The sequence below is a fragment of the Canis lupus genome, chromosome 2 (assembly GCF_003254725.2).
Source record: "Canis lupus dingo isolate Sandy chromosome 2, ASM325472v2, whole genome shotgun sequence".
Taxonomy (NCBI): domain Eukaryota; kingdom Metazoa; phylum Chordata; class Mammalia; order Carnivora; family Canidae; genus Canis; species Canis lupus.
Genome location: NC_064244.1, coordinates 56,665,951 through 56,692,708, shown reverse-complemented (window position 1 = coordinate 56,692,708; position 26,758 = coordinate 56,665,951). Strand labels below are relative to the sequence as shown.

Genomic DNA, 26,758 nt, shown 5'->3' with positions numbered 1-26,758 from the left:
AAGTGCCAGAACCCTCCAGGGCACCCCACTCAGAGAAAAACCAGAGTTTTTCTTTTTTCTTTTTTCTTTTTTTTAACCAGAGTTTTTTAAATAACATTCGAGGCAGAATAGGATCTGATGCTCCTGCCCTAATCTCTCTGTCCCCAGGTCCTTCCCCGCCACCCCTCTTCCAGCCACACTGGCTTCCTCGCATGGACCTGAACAGGCAAATGCCTGCCTCACAGCCTCTGCGCTTCTCTCTGCCCTCGGTGCCCTTCCACACCTGCCCTCTGGACCCTCTCCCTCACCTCCATGCCCCATTTCAGAACGCAGCCCCCAGCTTGCTGTCTAGCTCCTTCTCTGACACTGCTTCCTCTATTGAACTTGGCACATCTGACACACCATATACTTAGACTTGTTGATTGCTGCCTCTACTAGAAAATTCCACAAAGGCAGGACATTTTGTCTGTAATGGTCAGCAGTACATCGCCGGTCCTGGAACAGTGCCTGGCACATAATAGGTGCTCAGTCAGTATCTGGTGGGTGAATGAAGGAGGGACTTCTTCCATCTGAGCCACTTGGCCACGCCTGGGGGGGTTGGTTATCCCTTCCTGAACCACCTGGATTGGCAGTGGAGCAGGGGGGATGTTTCCCAAAAGGAAGCCGGTGCCCTTCCGAATAGAAGGGACCTGGGTGCTGAGTGGGTCCTGACACAGGGCCTCTTCTGAGACATTGTGTTTGAGGCAGGAAGACTCTGAGAGCCGCTTGGAGTGAGTCCTCTACTAGGTGAGTGGTGTTCCTGCCAACGCTGATGCGTTACAGCACTTCAGAGGAATAGGGGCTTCCTGTGAACAGATGCCCAGCAAGAACGCTGCTTCCTCTGTCTTTAATTCAGGCCACATTACAGACCCCTGAGCTGAACAAGGCTTGTTGCCTTAGCTTACCTCTTTGAGTCTTGTACAAAGATCCAGGACAAGTATATATTCGTTTCTGGGAAACTTGCCAAATGAGGCAAATACACAGAATCTGTGGCAAAAAAAAAAAAAAAAAAAAAAAGCCAGACTCGGCTTTTTAACTAATTAGGTCAGTCGTGGTTACCCATATCAGCACAGTTACTGGGGGCGGGGGGTGGGGGGTGGGGTGGGGCTGGGCCCATTTGTCGAAGAGCTAACGGAAAGGATTGCCTCGTGGATTGTGCTGCCCACAGGGGAGTGGAAGCTGCAAGTTCTGGCCGAGCTCTAGCTTTCTCCTGGTTTCTCTTGGGTTACCCCTTTCCTTTCCCTTGCTTTCCACTCCTTCAGCATGTTTGCGTGGGCCTCCAAGAAAAATGCCCCACATTTAGATCGTTTCAATAATATGGAACAAAAGAAAAACCAAGATAATATATTAAGATAAAAGTGTATTTCCCTCTTTTATAAACAGTCTAAAGATAGGCCATTCAGAATCATGGCTTCATGATTCTCCAGTACCTAGACTCCTTACGATACCCCCACCCAGGACCCAGAATGGCCCTTGAAGCTCCCACCATCACATCTGTATTCCTGCCAGCAGGAAGGAGGATGGATTGAAGAATGGCATGTCTCCTCCTTTTAAGTCACATGCTTCCATTTACATCTTACTGGCAGAATGTTGTCATGTGGCCAATAACTTTTATTCCCATAATACACATGTGCATCTAAAATGTAGGGATGTAGGGTCTCCTGGCTGGCCCAGTCAGTAGAGCATGCAACTCTTGATGTCAGAGTCTTGATGTCTGCGTTTAAACCCAGATTGGGTGTGGAACATACTTTAATTAAGTGAATGATGGATGGATAGGTGGATGGATGGATACCAAGTTTAAAAAAGAAAGGAAAATGTGGAAATGTATTCTTTTTTTTAACATGTTATTTATTTACTCATGAGAGACACAGAGAGGCAGAGATATAGGCAAAGGGAGAGGCAGAATCCCTGCAGGGAGCTGGATGTGGGACTTGATCCTGGGATTCCGGGAACATGCCCTGAGCTGAAGGCAGATGCTTCAACCACTGAGCCACCCAGGCGTCCCTTGGGGATGTATTTATTCCTAAAGAAGAAGGGGAGAACAGAATTAATAGTCTCTGCCACAGTGGGACTTTTTTACTGGTTCCCTATGCAGCTGCCCACAGAGATGTGTTACTGGGATTCTAGTTCCATCTCTCCTTGGTCCTGGTCTGCGGGTTGGAGGTTTATGATGTCTATGTTTAATCCCTGGGGCCATGTTGTACTAAGAAACAGCGCTCCCACGTTGGTGCTGAACCTCAGTAGAAGGAAATTTTATGAAAGAGCTCTATTATGTCAACTCTGAGATGCATAACTTTTTCACACTTTAACATCTAAAATGCAGTCTGTGTTGGTGAGGCAGGCTCAGCAGCACTGTCATTGCTGCCTCAAGCATCTCTGAGTTTGAGGCTCGGAGGGAAATCCTGGAGACAGTAGCGGAGCCCTGGTGGGAATGGGGCACCGCCAGCATACCTGATGTCAGAGGAGCCGGGACTGTGGAAAAGCATGCAGGCAGCAACAACTTCAAGACGGAGTGATTCAGGGGCATCAGACCCTGAATGTAGAGAAGTTTTAGGAAGATCCTAAACAATTTATCTCATGTGTATGTTCCTTTTCAATTTATAAGAGTGATAGATACTTTTAAAAATCTGGGTCTATGAGTGCCTGGGTGACTCAATCTGTTAAGCAGCCTACTCTTGATTTTGGCTCAGGTCATGATCTCAGGGTTGTGAGATCCCACGCCCAGCACAGAGCCTGCTTAAGATTATCTCTCCCCCTCCCCCTCTCAAAAAAAAAAGTTTAAAAATTCAGGTATAAGTCTAAAAGAGTAAAGTCCAAAAACATAATTAAAGTACAAAAAGTTTTGACCAATAAGAACTCATTATAGGAGCATCAGTTCTAAAATTACTTTCTGTGTATGTGAGGAATGAACAAATAAGCATAAGTATTATGGATAATGAAAGCCAGTTTTCTTATCACAGCAGAAAAAATTACAAAGAAAGAGGGAAAACTAGAAAGTTTTTGAGCATGTGACTCAGTCTCAGGGTCATGAGTTCAAGCTCCATGTTGGCTATGGAGCCTACTTAAAAAAAAAGAATTTAAAGATTTCTTTTTTAAAAAGCCTGTGGTAAATTGGAATCAAATGTATCAATATCAATTTCAGATTTATGTACACACACAGATGGTTGTAGACGTGTGTATGTGTTAGTATACTTACATACATATTCTAACTCTGCCTGTTGAGACAGCCTAGAACAGTGGCACCCCAATGACAATGAGCATACATAGTACCCAGATCTTGGTTTCTAAACAGTAATATGCAATACAAAGAAACTTGGCTCCCTGGAGAAGGGGTTGATTCCAGGATTCAAGCAGAGAAAATATGAGTTTCAAACATCATAAGGGACTGGAAAATTAGAAACTACTCAAAAGTTGCGGGTGGTTCTAAAAGAACCCAACTTGGAGGAATCCCCAATAGCCAAATCTGACGTAGTTGAAACAACAGAGTAATGATAGGAGTGGATTATAACCCATTGAATAGAATAAGTTTCCATAATCCAAACTGATGTAAATGAATAATTGAATAAATAAGTGGAGGAGAAAGGACAGCTGTTTCTCACAGGAGAACTTGAATTAATAAATGCAGAAGGGATGATAGAAAAATGCCATTAAGAAAATAGGACAGGGGGTACCTGCTGGTGGCTCAGTGGTTGAGTGTCTGCCTTTGGCTCGGGTCATGATCCTAGGTCCTGGGATCGAGTCCCACATCAAGCTCCCCACATGGAACCTGCTTCTCCCTCTGCCTATGTCTCTGCCTCTCTCTATCTCTCATGAATAAAAACATAAAATCTTTTTTAAAAAAGAAGACAGGATAGTTATTACTGGTAGGCACGAATCATCCATGGTTGCAATTTGTGGGGAAAGTATGATAAGAAACAGGAGGTTGCATACTCTCAAAGTATCTTCCCACAAGATATTGATTAATCACAAGGAGAAAAATACTAACTATAGAGTAGAGAAACCTGCAGACACTACCTTAATCAAGTGATCAAGGGCAGCATCCCCAGAAATAAAATAGACTGACATCACCTGCTTACTGATTGGATGCAGTGAGAAAGGCACACAGCATCTGTTCTATTCTTGCCAAAAATGCATAACCTCCCTCTGATCATGAGGAAACAACAGATGAACCCAAACTAAGGAGCATTCTGTAGATTTAACCCATCAGTATTCCTCAAAAGTGTCAATGTCGGAGGACTTTGTCGAAGACAGAGGAGTGAAGAATTGTCCCCAGCCCTATGGCGATTAAATGCAACATGGATCCTGGATTGGGACATTATTGGGAAAACTGATGAGATTCATGTAAGGCCTGTAGATAACTCTATTGTATCAGTGTTTTATTTCCTGCTTCCTCTGGTTGTGTTTTGGTCTTATAGCATGATAGCATTAGGGGAAGCTGGGTGAAGGGTATGTGGGAAATTTCTGTGCTTTGTTTTTTCTTCAATTTCTCTATAAGATTGAAATTCTTTCAAAATAAGTTAAAAGGGGGCATAACGTGTTATGTCTTAATTGGCAGTGTTTTTTTTTTTCTCTTTTATGGGTACATAAAATGTTAATTTGAGTTACAATCAGTGATATCTTAGATCTGATCAAATCTGCTGGTAGAATAAAAATCTGCTATATCCTTCCAAACCCATATGAGCACTGTTGCAGCTCCCCTGAATCATGTGAGGGCTTTTATTTTAATTTGCAAATATATGGACCTGTGGTGCATATATGTTTTGCTTAAATGGGTTTGTTTAATACTTAATATTCTGCGATATCTTTTTTATCTTAACTGCATATTTTAGAATGCTTTCCCTATTTCAATAGAAATATGGAAATCGGGGATCCCTGGGTGGCGCAGCGGTTTGGCGCCTGCCTTTGGCCCAGGCGCGATCCTGGAGACCCGGGATCGAATCCCACATCGGGCTCCCGGTGCATGGAGCCTGCTTCTCCCTCTGCCTGTGTCTCTGCCTCTCTCTCTCTGTGACTATCATAAATAAATAAAAATAAATAAAAAAAAAGAAATATGGAAATCCCTCATATTTTAAATGGCTTTGATGCTCCAGGTGTAGATGTCCCATTCTCTTGACATTCATTTGGACTGTTTCCACTTTTTTTTTTTTTTTTTACTATTCCAAACAGTGCATCCTTGCACACACTGCCTCATAGTGTGTCCTGTGATTGGGATAAATACCTAAAGATAGACTTTGTAGAGTTTACAGATATTTGCATTTCTATAAACTACCAAGTTCCCCTCCAAATAAAGTTGAACTCACTGCAATCCAGCCAACAGTATATAAAACTCTGTGCTATTTCCCCACAACCTCACCAGCCCTGAATGCTATCAGTCTTTTGATACTTGAAATCTAAGTGAAGAATCAGTCATTCATTCATCTCATTCAACAAAACCTATTAAGGGCCAGCAGAAAATATTAGTGATTGGTTCTGTTGTCATGTGGGTATACGATGGGGAAAAGCACTGCGGTTGCAGGGAGCAGCCCAAACAAAGGCATGTGCTTGCTGTGGGTAGAATGTGCCCAAGGAGTCAGCTGGGATCCTTAGCTATGAGTGTCAGCATCCACATATGGCTGCCTTAAGCACTGGAAGAAGCACAGTGGAATGTGCTGGAAAGATGTGTATGTGTGTGTGTTGTCAGAGTGACGGTAGTTGTGGAGAGATGGGAATTCATAGACTCAAATCAGGAAGAAAACAGGAAATCTGGTCTGGTTCAGGCTGGGCGTAAACCAAGGGGCCAACATGAGAGATAAGAGGTAAAGGCTGAGCCAGCAAAAAGTGATATGCCCTGTGTACGCCTGCCAAGGGAGGCAGGATACACATGGAGTATGGCTTTATGAGCAGAGGCTCTGGGTTCTCTTCCCAGATCTGCCACCAGTCACTCCCACCTTGTGCCTTCCTTGTTTTCTGGCCTGTGAAGGGGGGGATAATGAAGGAAGGTCTAGTCCTCACCCCAGCTCCACCCTCTGGTGCTGCCCCAGCCATTTGAGGTCAGGATAGGGACAGGGAGAGTGACCGAAGGGACCAGCTATCTATAAGGTGCCAGACTCCCAATGGAGTGCATCTGGAAGTTGAATTCCTCATTTCTGGGGATTCTTTTCAAACCATGGTGCTGGTGTGGTGAGGGTGGAAAGATGGAAAGGTGTTTGGGTGCACAGGCTTGAAGGAGTCCTGTGCTGCCCTCTGCAATGTCATTCGCCATTTGTTATCTGTGCAGAGACCCTTCCCAGAGGGTGGAATCGGCCAGGCCCAGTTTGACTCTGCTCCTGGTTGCAGCTTATTTCATTTGCTTGTGGCTTTTCCCATAGTAAGGGGACCTCACAACCGGGACTTTCAGGAAAGCAGCATACACAGGGCACCTTGGACCATGACCTTGACCGTGACCTGCCAGAGGCTCCATCACTCTTGTAGTTGACAGAATATGAACCATTTCACAATCCCGCCTCTTTTCTCTCAGTACAGTTTCTTCTTGTCCCGTGGGGTCTGGTGCCCCATATAGTTTCTCCCATATACTAACTTCACTCTCTTTCTGTCTTGCCTTTCTTTGGCTGCAGTTCCCATGCTGCTCAGTGGCACAGCGATGGGTGTTGGGGGCGGGGGGAAGCACTGTCCCTGCACAGCACCCTTCTCCTCTCTGGCTCCTGGACACTAAACACTGGTTGGAGTCCTTAGTTGCTGAGAGAGCAAAGATCCCCACAGTATATTTCCAAGACATTCCCTTCCAGTGTCTGAGCAGTGCTTTCATTCAGCAGTTGCTTTACTAGAGTGGGTCACTACTGTCGATCAGTTTAACTGACATACTGAATAATATGAATATATTGAATAATTTCAAGAATGACCATAGTAATCACTTGCACATGTATGTCTTTTTTTTTGAAGGGCGGGAGCAAAGGGAGGGAGAGAATCTTAACCAGACTAAAAGCCTGGGGCAGGGCTCAATCTCATGACCCTGAGATTATGACCTGAGCTGAGATCAAGATTCAGATGCTTAACTGCTTAGCCAACCGAGCACCCCGAGCACCCTAATCACTTATATTTTTAACCCTAACACATCCAAGGGTTTACATGGCCCAGGCCTCAGCATAGAGTCACATGGAAGGAAGCACAAAACAGGAACCAAAAGTAATTTGAAAGAAACAAACCTCCTCTGAAAGAAGCACCCACATTTGTACTGCTTAGGAGACCCTGTCCACTCCCAGATCCCCTTGTACTGTGACATGTCCCTGTCATGCAGGCAAAGAGGCCGCATTGCCCTCTATTACGAACATCAGTGTGGCCTCTGCCACTAGGTTGGATCCTTCCTCGAGCAAATGACAGCAAGAAAAGAGCTCTGAGCTGCCTTAAATATGCAGAGGAGGTCAAGGAAGCCCCCAGTCACCTGTGTTAAATTCTTTGTCTCATCAAATGGGTACCGAAAGCTTCCATTGCAAAGGCATCTTCCTGCCCATTGTCTGGTGCACCTCCCAAGTGGGCAGAGGATCACCCATGCTCCTGCTTCACAGATAACATCCTTTCAGTGATTTACCCAAAATCTCACTCACTGTGAGTGGGACACTTGCACTGTGTGTGATACCCATTGTGCCTCAGAGAAGTGACACAGAAGAAATACCGGCCAGGGTTCCAGTGACTCCTAAGCCCCGAGAAAGCAGAAGAATAATCCCAGCTTGTTTGGATCTAACATACTAGGTTGCCTGAGGGGAGAAAGAATAGGAGGGTGAGAAGAGCCATCACTGTTGCTTCCCAGATCCCTGGGGTCACCCACTCCCCTCTCCCACCCCTCTCTACCCTGTGCCACCTGAACCCGGCTTCTTTGCAGGAGGTTGATAGAAATCTCTCTCCCCCTCCCCAGCTTTATGAAGATAGAATTACTGTTTAACATTCTGTACGTTTAAGGTGTACAATGTGTTGATTTGATAAGGAATCTCATTTTCCTTCAACTTAGCATCTAGCTGCTTTTTTTTTTTTTTTCTAAACCCTAAATTTCCTAGGAGGAACCTTCTATGCTGGACCTGTGGGGATGTCTGTTCTGAAGCCCCACATCACCCCCTGCTGGGCCTTGGGCTGCCTGTGTCTTCTGCAGGCTGCGACATTCCCGACATTCCTGGCTCTCTGGATTATGAGGTTTCTTCCCAACCCTGTCCCCACCGCCCCCTCCATCATGGGCCATCTGTCCCGGCACTGCCCACCCTCAGCCCTTTCAATAGCACCACCCTTGGGGAGGGTGGTCTCCAGAGTGGTTTCATAACAGGCTCCGGGTGAGGGTGGGGACACCCCAGTGCTGCCAGGCGGTTTAATTGAGTTGGTTATTCAGAGAGACTGCAGCTAAAAAAAGTCCTAATGGGGGAAGAGTTTTCGGGGGGAGGGGGTTCTTTCAGCCCTCCCCCCTCAACCGGGTGGATGAAGGAGTGTGCACACATGAGAAAGGATGGAAGGGAACCGGGGAGGGGAGAGGATGCCTTTCTAAAAATACAGCCCATCTGCACTGTGTTAGCTGGTTTCCCCGGAAACCACTGGGAAGAGCCTCTCCAGCGTGGCACAGAGCTGCGGGGCCTGGGTGGGGGGCTGAGTGGGCAGGGACCTTCTGGCCTGGCCTGTTCATGCTGGGGGTGAGGCTCTCCTAGGGGGGCCCTGCAGAACTCTCTCTTAGCCTTCCATGAGGCCTGGGCGGCCAACAGCCCCCAGTCTACCCTCAGCACATCTAAATCTTAAACTAGACTCAGGTGGAGACCCCATGACATCTTGAGGCACTGTCTTCCTAATACTCTGGAGGACTGATGCTTCCTGCTTCTCACAGGAGGGAAGGAAGCCCGGGGAAGGTCTGGAGACACTCCCCCCCCCCCCCCCCCCCCGCCGGTGTCCTGACATTCTGCCACAGAAATAGGTTCCATCTGATGATTCCCTTCGCCCTTGGGTCCCAAGGGCCACTGTGCCCACTCTGCAGTCCCTGGGCCTTCCACGGGGAGAAGGGATGGGCAGGCGCAGGGTGGGGCAGAGGGCGCCTTCTGATCAACCAGCTGGTGGGATTCAGGGGCAGAAGGGAAAGTCAAGGGCTTTACCCCTAAAAAGACTAAAATAGAATTGAGGGAGGACAATCGAATGAGAGGAAGGAGAGCAATCCATCCTTCCAGGTCACGCAGCTGTGGTGCCATAGAGTGAGCACTGGACCCAGATAGGAATCCCAAGACCCTATCTGGGCACGCCACGGAACTTCTTGGTTTCCCCATTGTGCTTCCCTCAGGGGCGATGTGAAATAGTGCAAGGAAAGTACTTTGCGAGCAGTGAAATGCTTGCAAGAAGAAGGAATGATCGTGATCCTCATATAGTCTTTAAAAATGTTGGTTTTTCTAGATTTCAGGTCGCATAGCCTGGTTTTCAGTCCTCTGCCTGGAAAGGACACCTATGACCTTTATGGTGTACATCTTCCTAGGCTTGTCTGTTGTGGAGCTACTCCTATTTCGTAATCTCAGTGATACTGTGTGGTTTATAACTTCTTTTCCCATTTATGAGGACACAAGCATTTCCCCCGTGTTATTACATAATCGTTTACAAGTGACTGACCTACAGTTTGTCTCATGTCCTATGGATGGACATTTAGCTTTTTCAAGTTTATTATTATTTTAAAAGGCATTGTGGTGAGCATTCTTACAGGTAAATCAATAGGTGCCCTCTCTGGCCTCCTTAGGAAATTTCTTCCAGGGAGAGGCTTGCTAAATCCAAGAACATGAACCTTTTTAAATTACTTTAATTCATTTTGCCAAACTGCCCTCCAGAAAGAGGTAGCAGTTTATACACCCACGAGCAGTAAGAGAAGTGCCATTTTGGGTGCATCACTGCCAGCACTGCCAACTCTGCCAGTTCGGTGGGGGGGGGGGGGGGGGGAAGCATCGTGTTTTAATTTGAATTTCTTTGACATCTAGTGAGCCTTAAAATTTTTTCGCGTATTTATTGGTCAGTGTTAATTCTACGGACTTCCAGTTCACCTCCTTGGCTGCTTTTTCTCTTGGTACATTCTAATCTATTCTGTCCTAAAATCCAAGTGAGGATGGCAATGCCAGGCTACACAGATCATCTCCGCCTCCCCCGCCCCCACCACGGGCTCCTCCAAGCACACACAGGCGTGCACGCATACACACATGTGCACGGAGAACCCTTTCTTGAAGTTCAGACTGAAAGCTCATCAGTCTCCCAGGGACACCGAGCCTTTAGGGCCTGGGATCCATCACCTGCTGGCTGTGGGTTGAGCGGTCATCCCTCCCTGCTGCTGGCTGGCCTAAACTGGCACCGCCTCTTTCATCCTCACTGTACACAGACTGCCCCACTGCCAGGGCCATCCCCACCCAGGCTTTTCCTCCCAGGCCCCCGGACAGCCATGCCCTCCAGGCCCTCACTGTCCACTTCCGACCACAGAGGGCTTCCCTCTGCTTCCCGCCCTGCATTTGACCTCCCCACATCATCTCTCTGCAGCTCAGTAAGTGCAGAATTCACCCTGGCATTGTTTTAAGGATCATCCTGTGGTGCTTTTTCTCTTTTCTTTCTTGCTGAACGTGTTTTAACTTTTAAGAGCCAGTCTTAGAAGAGCCTCGCCCGCCTGCGGAGGGCCCCCCCACGCCGCCGGCCCGCAGGGGCCTGCACTCGGGGCGCGGGGGGCGGCTGCGGGGTGTGCTCGCCGGTGCCCCTGCCCGCCTGTCCACCCGGAGATTCAGCAGCAGGGCCCAACCCGCGTCCTCCCCCGCCCTCCCCTAGGGCTCCTGCTCCACGACGTGACCATGGCCGGGCTGCAGGAGCTGCGATTCCCCGAGGAGAAGCCGCTGCTCCGGGGTCAGGACGCCGCCGAGCTGGTGAGTGGCCCGGGCGCTCCTGGGCGGGGGGCGCCACCTCGCGGCCAAGAAGGAAACCTCGCGGAGGAGCCCGCGGCCGGTCGGGGAGCCGCGCCCGAGTCCTCCCGCGCCCCGCAGACCCCTCCCCCGCGGGGGCGCGGGCTGTCTCCGAAGCTGGGAGTCTCTCTCTCTCTTTTTTTAAATTTATTTATGATAGTCACAGAGAGAGAGAGAGAGAGAGAGAGAGAGAGAGAGGCAGAGACACAGGCAGAGGGAGAAGCAGGCTCCATGCAGGGAGCCCGACGTGGGATTCGATCCTGGGTCTCCAGGATCGCGCCCTGGGCTGAAGGCAGGCGCCAAACCGCTGCGCCACCCAGGGATCCCGGGCAGTCTCTTTAGGAGAGTTATTCCCATCTCAGTGATGAGAAGACTGAGACACAGAAAGTTAAGCCACTTGGTCAAGGTCGCAGAGCTACTGGGGAAGATACTCAACGTCGGTTCTGGGAGGCCCTGGATCCCCACAGGGGTCCCCAGTGGGCAGCAGAAGAGCAGCGGAAAGGCAGGGCCTTTCTTTCTTCATGGTGCTGTCAGGAGCAGTGGGACAAAGGCACTTGAGATTGTTGTTTTTGTCCCAGAGAGCCCCCTCCTGGGCACCAGGCTTTAGATTCCAATTGTTTGTACCCCGTTTTCTTGTGGGTGACCCCTGACCTGGCCTCCCTTACCCTTTCTGCAAGGAAAAGCCGTGGGTGGACTGCTTGTAGAATCCTTGAGTGTCAGGCCCCCGGGTCTTTGCAGGTTGTGCTCCCACCCCTCTGACACTAGGTCTGATACGGCCTAACAGAGAGCCTGGCCATTTTATTCCCAGTCTTCCCCCGGGGCCTAGCACAGCCTTGCACACTGAAGGCTTTCAGTGCGGGGTCAGGTCATCACAGATTGGGATGCACCTGAGAATAAGGAAGTTTTCCAGAACTTCCTGAAAAAGTCCCTCCTCCCAACTACCACCCTTCTGAGGTAAGCAGAGACTGGCCTGCTTGTGAGGCTTAGTAGTGGACGGTGCCCCTAAGGCTTTTCCCTGGAAAAGCTCTCCTATAAAGTGCATCAACAAACTGAAGGTACCTTTTTATTACTCCGTGGGGGAAAACATACAGACCTCTATGTGTACATACGTTCACACCCACCAAATTGTTACCACAGTGGGCTGTGTTTTCTTACAAATGTAAATTTTGAGAGAAAAGTCAAAGGTGCTTCAGCCGTGTACTGTGTATATATATTAAAAAACAAAGTTTTGTGTGTTTTGATTACTTTAAATTTTGTTATAAAAAGCCTGGAATTTTTAATATGTGGCTTGGGGGGATTTTTGTTTGTTTTCCTGTTTGAGGGTTTTGGTTTTTTTGCTTTTGTTCTTCTGGGCAAAAAAAAAAACCCTTGCTTTTAGTGTTTGTACTGCTGCTGGTCAGGACATTAAAATATTGAAGTGTTTTTAGGGCTGAGGCGTGGGTTTAGGCAGCGGCTGCACAGAGGAGGTGTCGCCTGCAGGTGTATGCTGTTGTATGTCCCTGCGAGGCCCAGAGGACAGACAGAGGGCACCATGGCCTTGCCTGGCCCTTCCTCCCCTCGTCTCCTGAGAGCTGCCCCTGTGCCCCTTCCCTCCCACCCTGACTTGGTGGTGTGGTACCTTGACCAGCAGCCTGGCCCTGCCTTCTGTTGGGTGCATTTGCTGTCGCTCACCTCATCCCACTCCAACAGGACCAGAGGTCCCCACCAGGTCTGCGCTTCAGCCCTGCGTCCCCAGCAGCTTCTCTCCTCTCCTGGCCACAGACCTGGTCCCGCCTGCATAACAGCCCTGTCCCCAACCTCCCAAAGCCCCTGTGCTGGTGGCTGCAGACTGTGGTGAGCTCGCGCTTCACCTTCCAGAGCTATTCTCTTTCCCGCCATTCCCCTGATTCTCCTTGTGTAGCTGCAGTGCTGGAGGGTGTGTGTCCCTGACTTCATAAACCGTCTGTGCAAATTCTGAGTGAGGAGCAAATAGCACCCCAGTGTTTACCCCACAGGGCTCTTACCATCTCAGGCTCGCTTGCCTTTGGAGGCTCAGGCGCCAGGTGTCCAGGGCTCCGGGAGAGCTGTTGCTCCTCCTCCCCCTGCCTGCATCCCGGTCCTCTGCCTCCATCCCATGCTCCTGGGCCTCCTCCCAGCCGGGCCCTCTCTCCCACCTGTCTTCCTCCGAAGGTTCCTGTACTCCTTCCAGGACCTCCCGGGGCCCTGTATTAGCTTGTGTCATTCCTGCCATTTGTTGGTTTGGGGTCCTGCCCCTCCAGAGACTTTCCCACGTCCGGGGGTCCCCAGCACATGGAGAGCACACAGTGCACCCTGCCATTATCTGCCTCATGGTTTGTGTTGATTTTGTTCCAAAAGAAACCACTTCCTTCTCTATAGCCTTAGGGCCTCTGGAATAAACAATCTCCCCATCTCTTTCCCTGCCCTCCCCCACTTGGGCATGATCTTCTGGTGAGATGATTCATTAGTAACCAGCCTGGTCCCCTTCCCTGAGCCCCCATCCCCTCTCTTAGAGGTTCCAGGAGTGGCCTGGCTGCTGCCTCTCCCCCCTGACACCTCCCACACCCAGGGAGAACCCCCAGGCCCTGAAGGAGCCAGAAGGTGTGGCCAGAGGACAGCCACTGTGTATGATACAGTCCCAGCTGCAGGACACCAGGCTTCCCTCTTGCAGTGTGAGACCCTTTCGTGCTGTCTCCCTCTCCCACCACCCCCGCCACCCCCACTGCCAGAAAGCAGGTGGTTGAACTTTTCCTTATTGTGAGAGTAAAACATCTAAATTGCTGGTTTTCATTTTTTCCCTTTTACTCCCATGATTTGGGGTCATCTTCCTTCTTGTACATTAGCAGCTCACCCCTGTTCTGATTGTCTCATTTATCCGTGTATTTATTCGGTAGAGCCTTAGGGAGCTTGTGCAGCATACAAAGTCAAGTGCAGGAGTATAAAGGAGTGACAACTGACACCGCACTTCTCTTTGATCCTCACGGACATTGAGGCCCGGAAGCTAGGTGGCCTGCCTCGTTTGTCACAGCTGAGCGGAGGGGAGGACAAGTTTCTAGACAGACACGGTGGAAGACAAGGCAGAGGCCCAGGAGCTCTGCTTGTCCTGGACATGTGCTGCCCCACCCCCCTCACTGCCGTGACTGCCTTCCCTAGACCAGACCCACAGAGGACACACACATGGAGTTCTAGGGCCCCCTTCCACTCCACACCTCTGCTGCCTTGCAAACAGTGGGTGCTTCTGAGCTGAGTTCCCCTCATTTGCAAAGTCAGGCTTATTCATCCAGATCTGTTTGGGTTTGGGGAGCCCACTCCATTCCAGGCTTTATGGAGAGGGCACAGCCAGCCTGGCACTTGCAGCCCAGTAGGAGGGACTCGGCGCACCAAAGATGCCCACTGTTTGGGGTAAATGAGCCTGGAAGCAGGGGACATCTGTGCTTTGAGAACACAAAGCGGGCAGGTCTGGAAAGGTGGGAGGCACCACAGGCCCAGGCAGAGCCTTTGTGCAGCTTGGAAAAGCCCTGCGTTGCTCCCCTGCTGCATGGCCTCAGCTCCCCTGTCCCTAAAGTGGGTGCGGTTGTCCTGCCTACCACTGCCCTCCTTCCCCGGCCTCTGCAGCCTTGGCCCAATGGCTGGGGGGTATTGGGGGGCAGGGAGCAGTGGGGCAAGGTGACAGCAAGGATCTGGCTTCAGAGCTGTCACCACTGCCTAGCTGTGTGAGTCAACCTCTCTAAGCCTCACCCTTCCCACCTGTAAGATGGAAATCTTCACATTTTAAATTAATAGGTAAGAGTGAAATGAGTAGCTACTCGTAGGCTTATCCACCGGGCCCTTAACTGGCCTGCTGCCTGGGAAGCCCTGGGTCGCTTCTGTTAACCTAAAAATGAATGGGGATACAAAGCAAGTGAGCCTGCTTGGGGCTGAACCCCCGTGAGCCTGCTGGGCCAGCCAGGGCCTGACATGCACCCTCTCTGTTTGCCTTCCCTTAGGAGAACTCCGACACCTTCCTCTTGGCTATGGACACAGACTGGAAGGTAGGTCTCAGCTCGGCCTTCCAAGGTAGGAGCCTAATAGCCGGCCAGCCCCTTACCTTGCCCAGCCTGGTCCCAGAGGAGGGTCACTGCCCTTCTGGTTGGCATCTCCAGGACCACCATCCCTCCCTCCCCCCAGCCCCCTGCCCCCACCGTGGTTCACAGCAGCTTTGCCTGCCTCCTGCTTAGTGGAGACCTGGCTCCTTCCCTGAACAGGGCTGAAGTGGGGGGGTGGAGATGGGATACTGTCATCTGAATCAGCACTTTCCTCCAATGAGGAAAATCTCCAGCGGGGCTGGTGCTCTGAAATAGCTCCTGTTTCCATGGAAACTGTTGCCGGGACACCCGTGTCCTCTTTAGTTTGATGCCAGATTCCTTGCGAAAATTGAAATTGTTCTTTGTTTCTATTCGTCTGCGTGATCAGTTCACTCCCTTGACCAGCCTTTTCTTCCCTCTGAGTCCCATCCTGGCCATTTATTTCCGGGTCTTGGAACACATCACTTCTGACAGCAGACACAGTGGGAACCTCTGCGGGTTCCAGACAGAGTCCTGCTGGCAGTCAAAACCTGCTGAACAAAATCAGACCCTTCTAGGACCTTCCTCCTGGCTAGATGGAACTACCCTCTCCTGGGGCCTGACTTTAATTTGGTTTGGTCTCCTGTTTCCAAACCCCATGACAGCCCCAGCCTCCTTGTCTGGACACCTCTGGGGTGACGCCAGAGGTGGGGTGGCCTACAGGCTCCTCCCCTCCACCACCACCACCACCAGGCACACAGTGCTGCAGCAAGGACCTAGATCCCAGGCCTATGCCTCAGGCCTTGGGTCATGTGCCCCTTCAAGGACACCAGAGGAGGCTTCAGAGCAGCCTGTGCACACGTGCTCATGTCCCGGGGGTGGGGGTGGGGGAGCACCAGCACCAAACACAGAGGGCTCTGGAGCTGAGAACAGGAGTCTGGGCAATAGACAGGAGCCCAGGAGGAGGGAAAGGAGGAGACGCCCCAGGCCCAGCTAGAGATCAGAGCAGGCCCCTCAAGGGGGACTTCTTGTCCTACCCACTCAAATGAGGGCAGGAATATATGGATAAATAGCCCCTTTGCCCCAGGAGGGCCTGGGGAAATAAAATCTTGGAGCAGCCAGCCCCTGCCTGACACCAGGTGGGACCCACCAGACTAGTAGTGCTGACTGCCAGCCCCCAAAACACACCTGGGGTGGGGTCATGAAAGGGGAGAGGGAAATCCTGGAGCTGTGGGCTGGACCTAACCCAGCACTGCTGCCAGCAGTGTTTGGGACCCTTTGCTTGGTAAAGGGCAGTATGTGTAAAAAGGCATCTACTCCTCTACTCCACTGTGCCGCAGAGAGGCTAGCTTTTTTTTTTTTTTTTTTTAAAGCACTAAGAGGATGGATGACTCTTATCTGGGCCAAGACCTGGCAGGGATTTTATCCTCTTTCATTCCTTGCCTCAATGGACCCAGCCAATCTCAGGGGGAGGAGAGCAAGGCAGACAAGAGCCAGACAGACCTGAGTCCCAGGCCTGTCCCTGCTAGTTGTGGGCCATGTGACCTCCAGCACACGTCACTGCCTTATTTGTACAGTGAAGAAAGCTGGGACCCCCCCGGATATTTGTAGGGTTGGGGGACGATGCCCCAGGCCTGACACTCAGCTCCTAAGCTCTCTGTGACTGTGTGGTCACCAGAGCACATGGAGTCCGAGGCAGGCTGCCTGAGTGTGGTTCTGGGTTCTGTGTCATGTTGGGCACGTTACAGAACCTCTCTGTGCTTCATTTTCCTTGTCTGTAAAGTGGATGTTAAGAGGATAAAATAAGGTGACACGTGTAAGGCACTTGGAGGAGGCTGGCAACTGGGAGATAGGCTGATAAGGATTTGCGACTCTTAATCATGTGACCTAAGGCCCAGAGTGCTAGGGTGCTGGTAAACTCCATGGTTACTAGCTGAGTGGGACAGTTAATGTCCCTATGCTTTAGTTTGCTCATCCTTTTCCAGAGGTGTGTGAGGACTGCGTGTTATCCTTGCAGCTACCTACACAGACGGCACAGCTCTTCTCCCATTTATAGGTGTGGAGGCTCAGAGAGGTTGATTGCCTTGCCCACGGTTAAACAGTAGAGAAGTGGCAGATACAACTGGTACCTAGGTTTGGCTGGCAGGACCTGAGCCTGCCTCATCAGCCACTACTGCACAGCCTCCAGGGAAGGGGTCAACAGTTAGAAGAGGCACGCCAATTGCCCTGTCTCTCCCCAAGGGGCCTGGGCGGGCATGAGTTCGGGTCTGTGGAACCCCTCTGGAGCTCTTTCTCTTTTTCATAACAACTCTTCAGGAAAGCACAATTGCTGTTTACAATTGAGGAGCCTGAGGCATGGAGAAATGAGAAAGCCTTACCCAGGGTTACCCAGCTGGTGGGTGGGGGAGCCAGGACTTGAACTCGGGTCTGTGGATTTGAAGCCAGTGAGCTGAGCAGGAATGGGGCCATGGCTGGAAATGGGCAGTATCCAGAGTTAGCTTCTCACCCAGGGCAAAGGGTGGCAGAGCCACTCAGAGGTCAGAGGCTGACTGGGCATAAAGTTGAATGGAAGAGCAGGGGTTTAGTGGCAGGAAGAATGGGAAGATGCCCTCCCACCCCCACCCCATCCTTTTTAAGGAGCAGGTAGGAGGGTCATGTGGACGGGGCAGGGCTGTGCTGGTGGCTACAGGGAACAGGGAGCTTGGCGAGTACCCAGGGGCAGTGGGACACCCTGATCCATACCCTGGCTGCTCTGGGACAGCGCAGGGCGCTGGGCCCCCAGAGCCAGAGGTCACAGATGGGGCATGGAGAGTTATTGGTGTGCCCCAGACAGAGGACGTGGCCAGGAATAGCACACATGACAGGTGTTGACCAGGACACTGGGCCCCTAGAGATGGGGAGGTGGCCCCCTCCCCACAAGGCTGCCAGCCAGTGTGTGGGGCTAGCGTTGCAGGCTGGAGTGACTGGCATGTTCCTTCACCAGAGAGACAGAATGGGGTCTGTGTCTGCCCTCCCCTGTGTGCCCAGCACCCTCCTCTGTGTTGCTTCTGCTTCTCTCAGTCCTTGGGCTCCCTCCTGGGCTCCCCTCCCTGACCTGTTTCCTTTTGTCTGTTCTCCTTTGCCTCCTCCTCCCCAGATTCCTCTACCTGCCAACTCCCTACACAAGTCCTTGCCATCAGGAGGACAGGGCATGGAGCCTGTGGTGGCCCATGCATCCTGCTCCCCAGAGACCTGGGAGCCAAGCTGCACACTGGTTGGCCCCAGGAGAGAGAACTGGGGAGCTTCTGCAGGAGGTGGGCATGTCCACTTTGACAGGCTGACTCCTGTCCTCTCCCTGGTGGCCTCCAGCCCCTTGATGTAGGATGGGGGTGGGGAGGGCAAGCAGGTGTGTTCCCCACCATGCTGTTCATCTTACCATCAGCTCAGGCCCCTTGCCCCCAGAAGCCCCCATTTCAGCACCAAGGGCAAGCGCTGGGCTTACACGGGGATGGGGCATGAGGGGTGCCCTAGGGGAGACCCTGGGGAGTGGTGAAGGAGCAGTCCCTGGATCAGGGTCACAACAGAAGGTTGCCCCCAGACAGCCAGTCACTCCCCCATCCCTTCAAGGTTAAGCGGTGGATTCAGACCTTCCTGAAGTGGAGGCTGGGCATGGGGCCCTCTCAGGCCCTCCCTGCTCCCCAGGGAATGGGTCAAGGGCTGCACGGTCTGGGGCGTGCCTGTGAGCCCACCCTGCCCTATGTTGGTGTGTGTGTCAGTGAGTGGCTCCTGTGTACCTGACACAGGGCACACCTGTACATGTGACTCCTGGTCTCATCTTCCCAGGGCCCCGCGTGCAGCAGTGGCTGTGGGGGGGGGGGGGTGCGCGCACGCGCTTGCGTGCTGGGGGCAGGCAGGATGCGGGGCCTGGGGACCCTTTAGGATGCTCTGTTGCTGGGATGGGGGTGGAGCTGGAGGAGGAGCAGGAGCTGGGCTGAGCCAGGACTTCGGAAGCCAATGGGAGCCAGGTTCGTCTCCCGCCCGCCAATCTGGAAGCGGGGCTTGGAGAGCGAGTGGCTGCCTGGAAAGCCCGAGGGGGGCCGGGCCAGCGCCGCATATAAAGGCCGGAAGGAAGCGGTGCCCCAGCTTCGCCGCCGCCGGCTCCCCTTGGCGCTGTCCCCTCCCTCTGGACCCCGGTGACTCAGGCCTTTGTTTGCCCTTCTTGGGAGAGGCAGATCGCCTTCTCGCTCGCTCGGCAAGATGCCGGAGTGCTGGGACGGGGTGAGTGAGGGCTCTGGGGGCGGCCGGGGGGTAGGGAGGAAGGGACATCCCTCCGCTTCTGTCTGGTGCCGCCCCGCTTTCGGGCCCTCCTTACCTGCAGGTTCTGGCAGCCTCCGCCGTCGGGAGTCAGCGCCCGGCAGGGCCTGCGGGGAGGGGCTGGGATCCGCGGGCCGGAGGGGGCTGTGCGAACCGCGCACCCCGCTGACCTGACCGTGTGCCCTTCGCAGCAGGTGCCCGGCCGGTGTCTGCCTCGCGCCCTTGAGCGCCTCAGCCCTGGGGGAGACACGTACCTGGACGTCCACCCTCCTGACCCAGCAAGGATTGTCCTGGTGGTTTGGGTGGCTGCACTGGGCTGGGAACAGAAGGGCGTCCCCTTCCTTCCCTGGGAATTGCCTGCAGCTCCGCCGTCGTCCCCAGGGAGCCTCGGTGCCAGCCTGGCAGAGGCGGGGAGGTCTGGGCAGGGTGCTGACCCAGCCTTCAGGCCGAAGTCCCTGCCGGGAAGGGGACGAGGAGGGGGTCGCCGTGTCTTATTTTGTGGGTGGGGAAAGGCGGCCCAGGCAGCAGTGCCCCTAGGTGCTATTCTTCAAAGAGGGAGAAGCAGGGCACAAGTCCTCCTCCACCCCCACGCTGGGCCTGCCCTGCAAGGGAGCACAGACCACCGGGCCTCCCCGCACCCAGGCAGCACCCAGGCAGCACGTCCGCGCCTACCCCGCGGCAGACCTGGTTCACCAAACTGCTGATGTGGTTGATGGAATGAATCACACTAGACAACCCCTCCCCCAGCCCCTCACCCGTTCCTGCTCGCTGCTACCCTGATACCCGGCTGGGAGCCTCCCCTCCCATTGCAACCCTCAAGGTCACTGGCGAGACCGAGACCGAGAACGTCAGAGCCCCCTCCCTGGCTGCCGCAGTGCCGGCGCCCACCTGGAGGCGGGGGTTCTGACGTCACCAGGAGCCAATGGGAGTGCTGGGCCCTGGGGGCCCGGGCTCCGAGCAGGCCAGGCTGCGGCCCTCAGGTCACCCCTCTTGTGGGGCATCTGGCTCCCAAGGGATGGGGACGGGGCTCCTAGCCCGCTGAGACGGGTCAGAGTTCCTGGATTGGTGGAGGGAGGGTTCAGCCAAGTCACTGGGCCGCTGCCCTCAACAACCCATCCCACCTGCGCCCCCGAGCCTCAGTCGGGAGAGCACTGCACCCAGTCCCACGACCCAGGGACTGGTGCCGGGGACGGCGCGGTCACACCAGGCCTGGGAGGGGGCAGACACCCCCATGCACAGCCACTGGCAGTGGAGGACTGCACCCTGCACCCTGGGCCCTGACCCGTAGCCCGCAGCGTTAGCACTAGAGCTGACCCGGTGGAGATCCACCCTTCACGCGGAGGCAGCGCATTGCAGGTCTTGTGCAATGGGCGTCCCTCCTGCCCCCACCCTTCCCACCCTCCCCACCCTCCCCACCCTCCCAATCTTTCCCTCAACCCCTGCCCTCCAGAGGTAAGAGCATGGAGGCTGGTGGGGGATGCAGCATGCCCCCCCTACCCCAGGGCAGGGACAGGCGGCTATAGAGAACTGCCTGCTTGGAAATTTTTGGGGTGGTGTCTTCAGTGCATACCCTTGGCCTCTGGGGCTGGCAGCTGGCAGGGCCTGCTTTGCCCTCTGTGCACTTGACCTTGGGCAAGTCATTTCTCCTTTTGAACCTCTCAGTTTGGGGCTTGAGTCCCTGTGAGAAGTAAATGAGGAGACACATGAAAAGTAGCTGGTCAGCCGCCAGTGAGCAGAAAGTGTTCCTCATGTTGATGGCCCTGAGGGAGGACAGGCCGGGGATGTGGGAAGGCTGTGGTGGCCCTGGGCCCACTCAAAGGACATCAGGTTTATTTAACAGGGCCTCACAGCAGAATTGTGGCTCGCAGGGTGTGGCCTTTGTCAATGGAGTTGACACCGCCTTGTCATTCCCCCTGGAGACACAGGCCTGAACAGTGGTCCTCTGAGCTCCGACCCAAGAAGACCAGACTCCAGGAAGCTGTCCGCTGTCTCCCGAGTCTCCCCTTTTCCATCAGGAGCAGGAACTTGGGTTCTCTCTAAACCTAAGTGTCCTCCATGTGCAAAAGGGGAAAATGTATGCATAACATGCTTGGTACCTGGCCCACATTTGGGGGTCAGTCCCATGTTCTTCCTACCCTTGACCTTAGCCCCACCTCCAACGTACAGGGCCAACTCCCAGTGTTCCCCATGGTACAGGGCAAGGCTGGTATAATTCAGCTCTGACAGACCCTCTTGGAATCTGTCCATTGAGTGACCGAAAGTGACTAGTTTGCTGAGCCTGCATGGCACTTCCCCAAGGCTTAAGGATGTCTGAGCACATCAGCCTCCTCCTATGGTGTCCAGCACCCATTCCCAAAGGACTAGTAAGCCTAAGCCACAAAACCAAAGGCACAAACACAGGAGGATCCCAGAGTAGTCACTGCAGAAGGTCTTTGGGGTGGGGGTGAGGGTCTGAACCTACCCTGCCTGGAAGGGAGGCCCTGGGGGTTGAGGGGAGGGGGATTCAAGGTGGAAGGAACAACATGAGTAGGAGTCTGGCAGTGGGAACCAGGGCTGGTGTGGGGGGGTTGGAGGCTGGGCTTGGCTGATATGGGGGTGGTGGCTGTAATTCAAGACTGTCAAGGCCACTCACCTTCAGGGTAGGCACTGAAGGATCCTGAGTGCAGGAGGGACATGGTGAGAGCAGGACTCACGCTGGGTGACAGAGCCGTCCCTGAGGGGCTGCAGCAAAATGGAGAGGACGAACCTCACTGGACCGTGCAGGGCTGCGAGCAGCAGGACCTGGGCAGTGGCAGCCCAGGGACTGGTCAGCAGAGGGTCCCTGAGCTGGACACCTCCAGGCAGGGGTGCACCATCTGGTCCGCCCTCCCCGGGGATTGCTCGAGGGGGTGACGAGAAGGAGATGCCTTCCTGTTGGCAGGTGGGAGCCCCAGCACAGGCCCCACTACCCCCGGGCTACCCCATGGCCAGGAGGGAGAGCTGCCCAGAGTGTCCAGTGCTGTTTCCCTTCCAGGAACATGACATCGAGACACCGTACGGCCTGCTGCATGTGGTGATCCGGGGCTCCCCCAAAGGGAACCGCCCAGCCATCCTCACCTACCATGACGTGGGCCTTAACCGTAAGTTCACCCCAGCCTCATCCCGCCTTCCTCTGCCTCCCGACCTTCCCCACAGGGGCCCGCAGATCCCCATTTGCACTGAGTTCTGTGACCTTAGCTATTTGGGCCTTTGGTGTCCCTGCTGGCCCATAACACTGATCACCTCCACCTTGCCCCTCCTCTCAGGCCTGTGGCCCCCCCACCCTTTTGCTGAGCCCCCGCTGAGAAGTGTGTCTTTGCAGACAAGCTGTGCTTCAATACCTTCTTCAACTTCGAGGACATGCAGGAGATCACCAAGCACTTTGTGGTGTGCCACGTGGATGCCCCTGGTCAGCAGGTGGGGGCGTCACAGTTTCCCCAGGGGTAGGTACCTGGGAGCACCCCCTCCCAATCCCCCCCTGCAGCTCTGTGGCCCCATCTGCACCTGTGCCCTGACTTCCTCCTCTGCCTGCAGGTACCAGTTCCCCTCCATGGAGCAGCTGGCCGCCATGCTCCCCAGTGTGGTGCAGCACTTTGGGTGAGAAACCCCCTCCCCAGACTCTATCCCTGTGCTGGGGGCCAGAGGGTGCCTCCTGCCACTGCAGGGCCACCAGGCTCCAGCTGACAGCAATCCTGGGAAGTGGCTCCCCTAGCCCTCAAGTGACCAGCCATGCTTTCCACCAGGTTCAAGTACGTGATTGGCATCGGAGTGGGAGCTGGGGCCTATGTGCTGGCCAAGTTTGCGGTGAGTCTCCCAACACCCACCCCACCCCCACACCCATCCAGGGGCTGACTCCCTCTCCCTTCAACCCTTCAACCACAGGAACATTTGCTCTTTCTTCCTGCTCCTTCCCCTCCCCCTACTTCCTCATTACTTAGAAAAGCTCCTTTTTCCCCCTGTTTTTCATCCTAGGAAATTAGAAAAAAAAGGAGGTATTTTTTTTAATACATTTCCTCCAAAGACTATAAATTATAACGTGTTTAACCACTAGCCAGAGAATTTTCTGTTATCCACAAACTACACAAAGAATTGCTTTGGCCTCTAAGGGAGGATTATCCTAATCATTTGTGCACTGATTCGGGTAATATTTAAACATGAGTCATCTCTTAACCAAAAATTACGCTCACGTGAAAGTTTGGAAGGTTTAAAGAAAGTTGCATTTCAGAAACATTATGTTGGGCAGGAGCCCACAAGCTTCTCATCTCTGAAAACAAAAGCTTAATGTTCAGGATTTAAAATGTTTTTTTCCAAAGAAAAGAGCAAGAATTTTGAACCCCAGTACGGATTTCAGCACTTCACCAACTTGTTAACTGTCAGCCAACCCCCTGTCACCCTAGATGAACCCCACAGGATAACAGTGTCATACATATGTGATCATTCTCCCCTGAAGAAATCATTCCGATTTCTTTTACAATCAAACACAATGCAGGCTTTGGAAAGGTCACTTTGTTACTCCGCTACAACTTCTTTTTCTATGAAAGCAAAAAAACAAAATGCTTTATTGAAGATGTGTATTCCTCAGGCTTACAATAGCAGTATCCTCAAAGATCTGTTAAAAGGAGTGGAAATCAGTGTGATAGGCATAGGTTCGAAGTTGATCAAAGAATTTGGAAAGATTCCAAGTGGGAAGGAGGACAAGCAGGGGCAGCTGGAGGGAGTTCCCAGGAAGGTTCCAGCTGTATGACCCACTGGCATCTTGAAGTCCTTCCAGGACTGGGCCCCTCCTGCCCTTGTGAGATAGGCAGGCCCAGCACCTCCTTACAGCCTTCTGGGTGGGAAGACTGGGGCTCCCTATGCATTATTCCGCCTCCCAAGCCCTATCTTCCTCTCACGGCAGCTCATCTTTCCCGACCTGGTGGAAGGGCTGGTGCTGATGAACATTGACCCCAACGGCAAAGGCTGGATTGACTGGGCGGCCACCAAGGTGAGCATGGGACACTTAGATGGGGTAGGGGGCAGGGGTAAGGGGCCCCGCTCACACTGGTCTCCATCCCGGCCCACAGCTCTCTGGCCTGACCAGCACTTTACCTGATACGGTGCTAACCCACCTCTTCAGCCAGGTAAGGGGGTGGATAGTGGCTGGACTGGTGGTCTTGGGAGCCTCTTGCCCACTCTCGGGGGTGCCCAAGGCTTCTAGTCCCCTTCCTAGCCGGGCAGCAGGAGGGGGTCTGGGTTGTGACCTCTGCCCTGTCTCACTCTACTCCTCTGAGACAGATGTGGGGGGGCCTACTCCCACCCCTGGCTAGAGCCCTCCCCTCACTTCATGGGGCCCTGCCCCCAACACCCTCATGGTTGCTGGGAAGGGGACAGGGGCTGCTCTGGCTGCGCCTCCTGCATGACCCCTCTGAGACCATGTGGCTTCCTGTCTACTGTACATCTTCCCCTCCTTGATCCCCCGGGGGCCCCCAGGAGGAGCTGGTGAGCAACACAGAGCTGGTGCAGAGCTACCGGCAGCAGATTGGGAACGTGGTGAACCAGGCCAACCTGCAGCTCTTCTGGAACATGTACAACAGGTATTGACGATGGGGGTGGGTGGGGGTGGAGCTCAGCTCTGCGGCACCAGGCCACACAGTGCTCACTCTGTTGGGGTCCCCTCTGTACAACAATCATAGAAGGAGGCCAGCAGGGGACATGCTCTCCCCAGTTTGTGGATGAGCAGCTTGCTGTATCTCTGACAAGAGTCACTTCTTGCTCAGGGTCACCCTCCCTTGAAGGGCAGAGGGGAAGCAGGGCTGCAGACTCTGGTTCTTGGTTCTCTTCCACGCCTTCTCCGTTGGGGCACTGCTGTCCAGCCAGGAGCCATGGGGGGTGTGGGCAACATCACTGACCCCCACAGCCTGAGCCTCAGGCCTGACATCGGAAGATGAGGAGGAGGTTGGATGAAGTTCATGGTTTTCAAGCTGTGCTCCTTGGAGCCCACTGGCCTTCCCTCCTCTCTCCTCCCAATATTTATTAAGCACCTGTGCATGGTGCTGGGGATATCATGAAGAATGAGAATCAGGCCCGGCCTCCTGCTATGACCCGGCAAGTCCACACACAGGTGGCGTTGTATGTTAGAACTGTGCTTCAAGGGGGAGAGAGACCCAAATTCGAGGGCCCCCTGGCATGAATTGGGGTGGTCTGAGAAGTTCCACCTGAGGGGAGACCTGAAGACCCCCCTATTTGTGCAGAGCATGACCCTGTCTCCCTGTTTACCAGCTGGGATCTGTGAAGCCTTTTCCGTAGCGGAGACAATTCAGTAACCTTAAGCCCCAACTCTGGGCCCAGCCTGGGATGTTGGGCCATACTGGTGCTGTGGGAGGATGGGCTATGGCCCCGGGGCACACGGCCCCCCTCCACCTCTGTCTCTCCCTGCAGCCGCAGAGACCTGGACATTAACAGGCCTGGAACAGTGCCCAATGCCAAGACGCTCCGGTGAGTGCCCCTCACCCCCCGGCCCGCCCCTGCCCCCCATGCCCAGTCCAGACAGCTCTTTTCCTCTGTGTCTACAGCTGCCCCGTGATGCTGGTGGTGGGGGATAATGCACCTGCTGAGGATGGGGTGGTGAGTCTGGGGCCGCCCTGAGTAGGGGTGGGAGGTGGGAGGGAAGGGACCACTGGCCTCTGGCCAGCGGGGCAGGCCCTGATTTAACGGCTCTCAGAGCCAAGCATCCCCACCTGGCACAGCCCCACCCTTCCAGTGAGGGAGGCATGGAACCCTGAGGGAGCTGGGGCCAGACCACCTGCCTGCCAGTCAACCCCTCCACCCCTCCCTTCCCGCAGTGCAGTCCCACCTTGACCTCGCCCACTCCAGGCCCAGACACAGAGCTCTCCTCTCTACAGCTTGCTCCGTTCACTGTGAAATAACTCCTGAGCATTTGCATCCTTTGACTACGACTTGCACCCACTGCATTTGGGGATTATAACCTTTCCCACTGGAACTTTGGAGGCAGGCGGCCAGGGGTTTCATGTCCCCCTTAGCACAGAGGGTCCAGGAGTCCCCAGGGCAGTCCCCAATGTGTACAGAAACTAGTATGCCTTCCCTATGTCTGAGGGCTTGGGAATGGGGTGTGGGCTGTGCTGTCCAGGCGCAGGCCTCAGCCTCCTGCCGATGCTTGGCCCTCCCCCACCTCACCGCCTGACCCCTGTGGTCCCTGGGTCTTCCTCAGCCACTCCCACCAAGGGGGCCCCTGGCTCCCCATGAGGAGCTGGCCCAGCCCCTGCCCCTGCCCCAGGCCTACCCTGCCAGCAGCCATGGGTGGGAGTCCAGGGGTCTCAGGGCCCTTAAGGGCTGCTCCCTTACCTGCAGAGGCTTGGACTTTGGGAAGGCAGCCTGGTGAGGGGCAGCCTCAGCCAGGGCTGCGTTGCCACCTGTGTCTGCCCCCTGCACGCTGAACCTCCCCAGTACAGTCTCCGGGCCTGGCAACAGACCCTGCCT

The 26,758-nt window shown here is 53.8% G+C and overlaps 1 protein-coding gene across 9 annotated transcripts in view; it reads left to right on the top strand.

Annotated features, from left to right (window-relative positions):
- NDRG4 (NDRG family member 4) overlaps positions 1-26,758 on the top strand; it is a 39,692-nt gene that overhangs the window by 8,038 nt on the left and 4,896 nt on the right. For 6 of the 9 annotated variants that reach the window (XM_025446953.3, XM_025446954.3, XM_035713598.2 and 3 more), the window contains exons 2-12: positions 10,801-10,895; positions 14,915-14,959; positions 22,278-22,383; positions 22,605-22,725; positions 22,817-22,879; positions 23,026-23,086; positions 24,180-24,266; positions 24,346-24,402; positions 24,752-24,855; positions 25,700-25,756; positions 25,834-25,885. In XM_025446953.3, coding sequence (XP_025302738.1) covers positions 10,824-10,895; positions 14,915-14,959; positions 22,278-22,383; positions 22,605-22,725; positions 22,817-22,879; positions 23,026-23,086; positions 24,180-24,266; positions 24,346-24,402; positions 24,752-24,855; positions 25,700-25,756; positions 25,834-25,885 — 825 coding nt within the window. In that variant the 5' untranslated portion in view covers positions 10,801-10,823. Of the gene's footprint in view, positions 1-10,800; positions 10,896-14,914; positions 14,960-18,995; positions 19,229-22,277; positions 22,384-22,604; positions 22,726-22,816; positions 22,880-23,025; positions 23,087-24,179; positions 24,267-24,345; positions 24,403-24,751; positions 24,856-25,699; positions 25,757-25,833; positions 25,886-26,758 lie in introns of those variants that run through there. The other 3 variants (XM_025446956.3, XM_035713596.2, XM_025446955.3) reach the window with 3 other exon arrangements.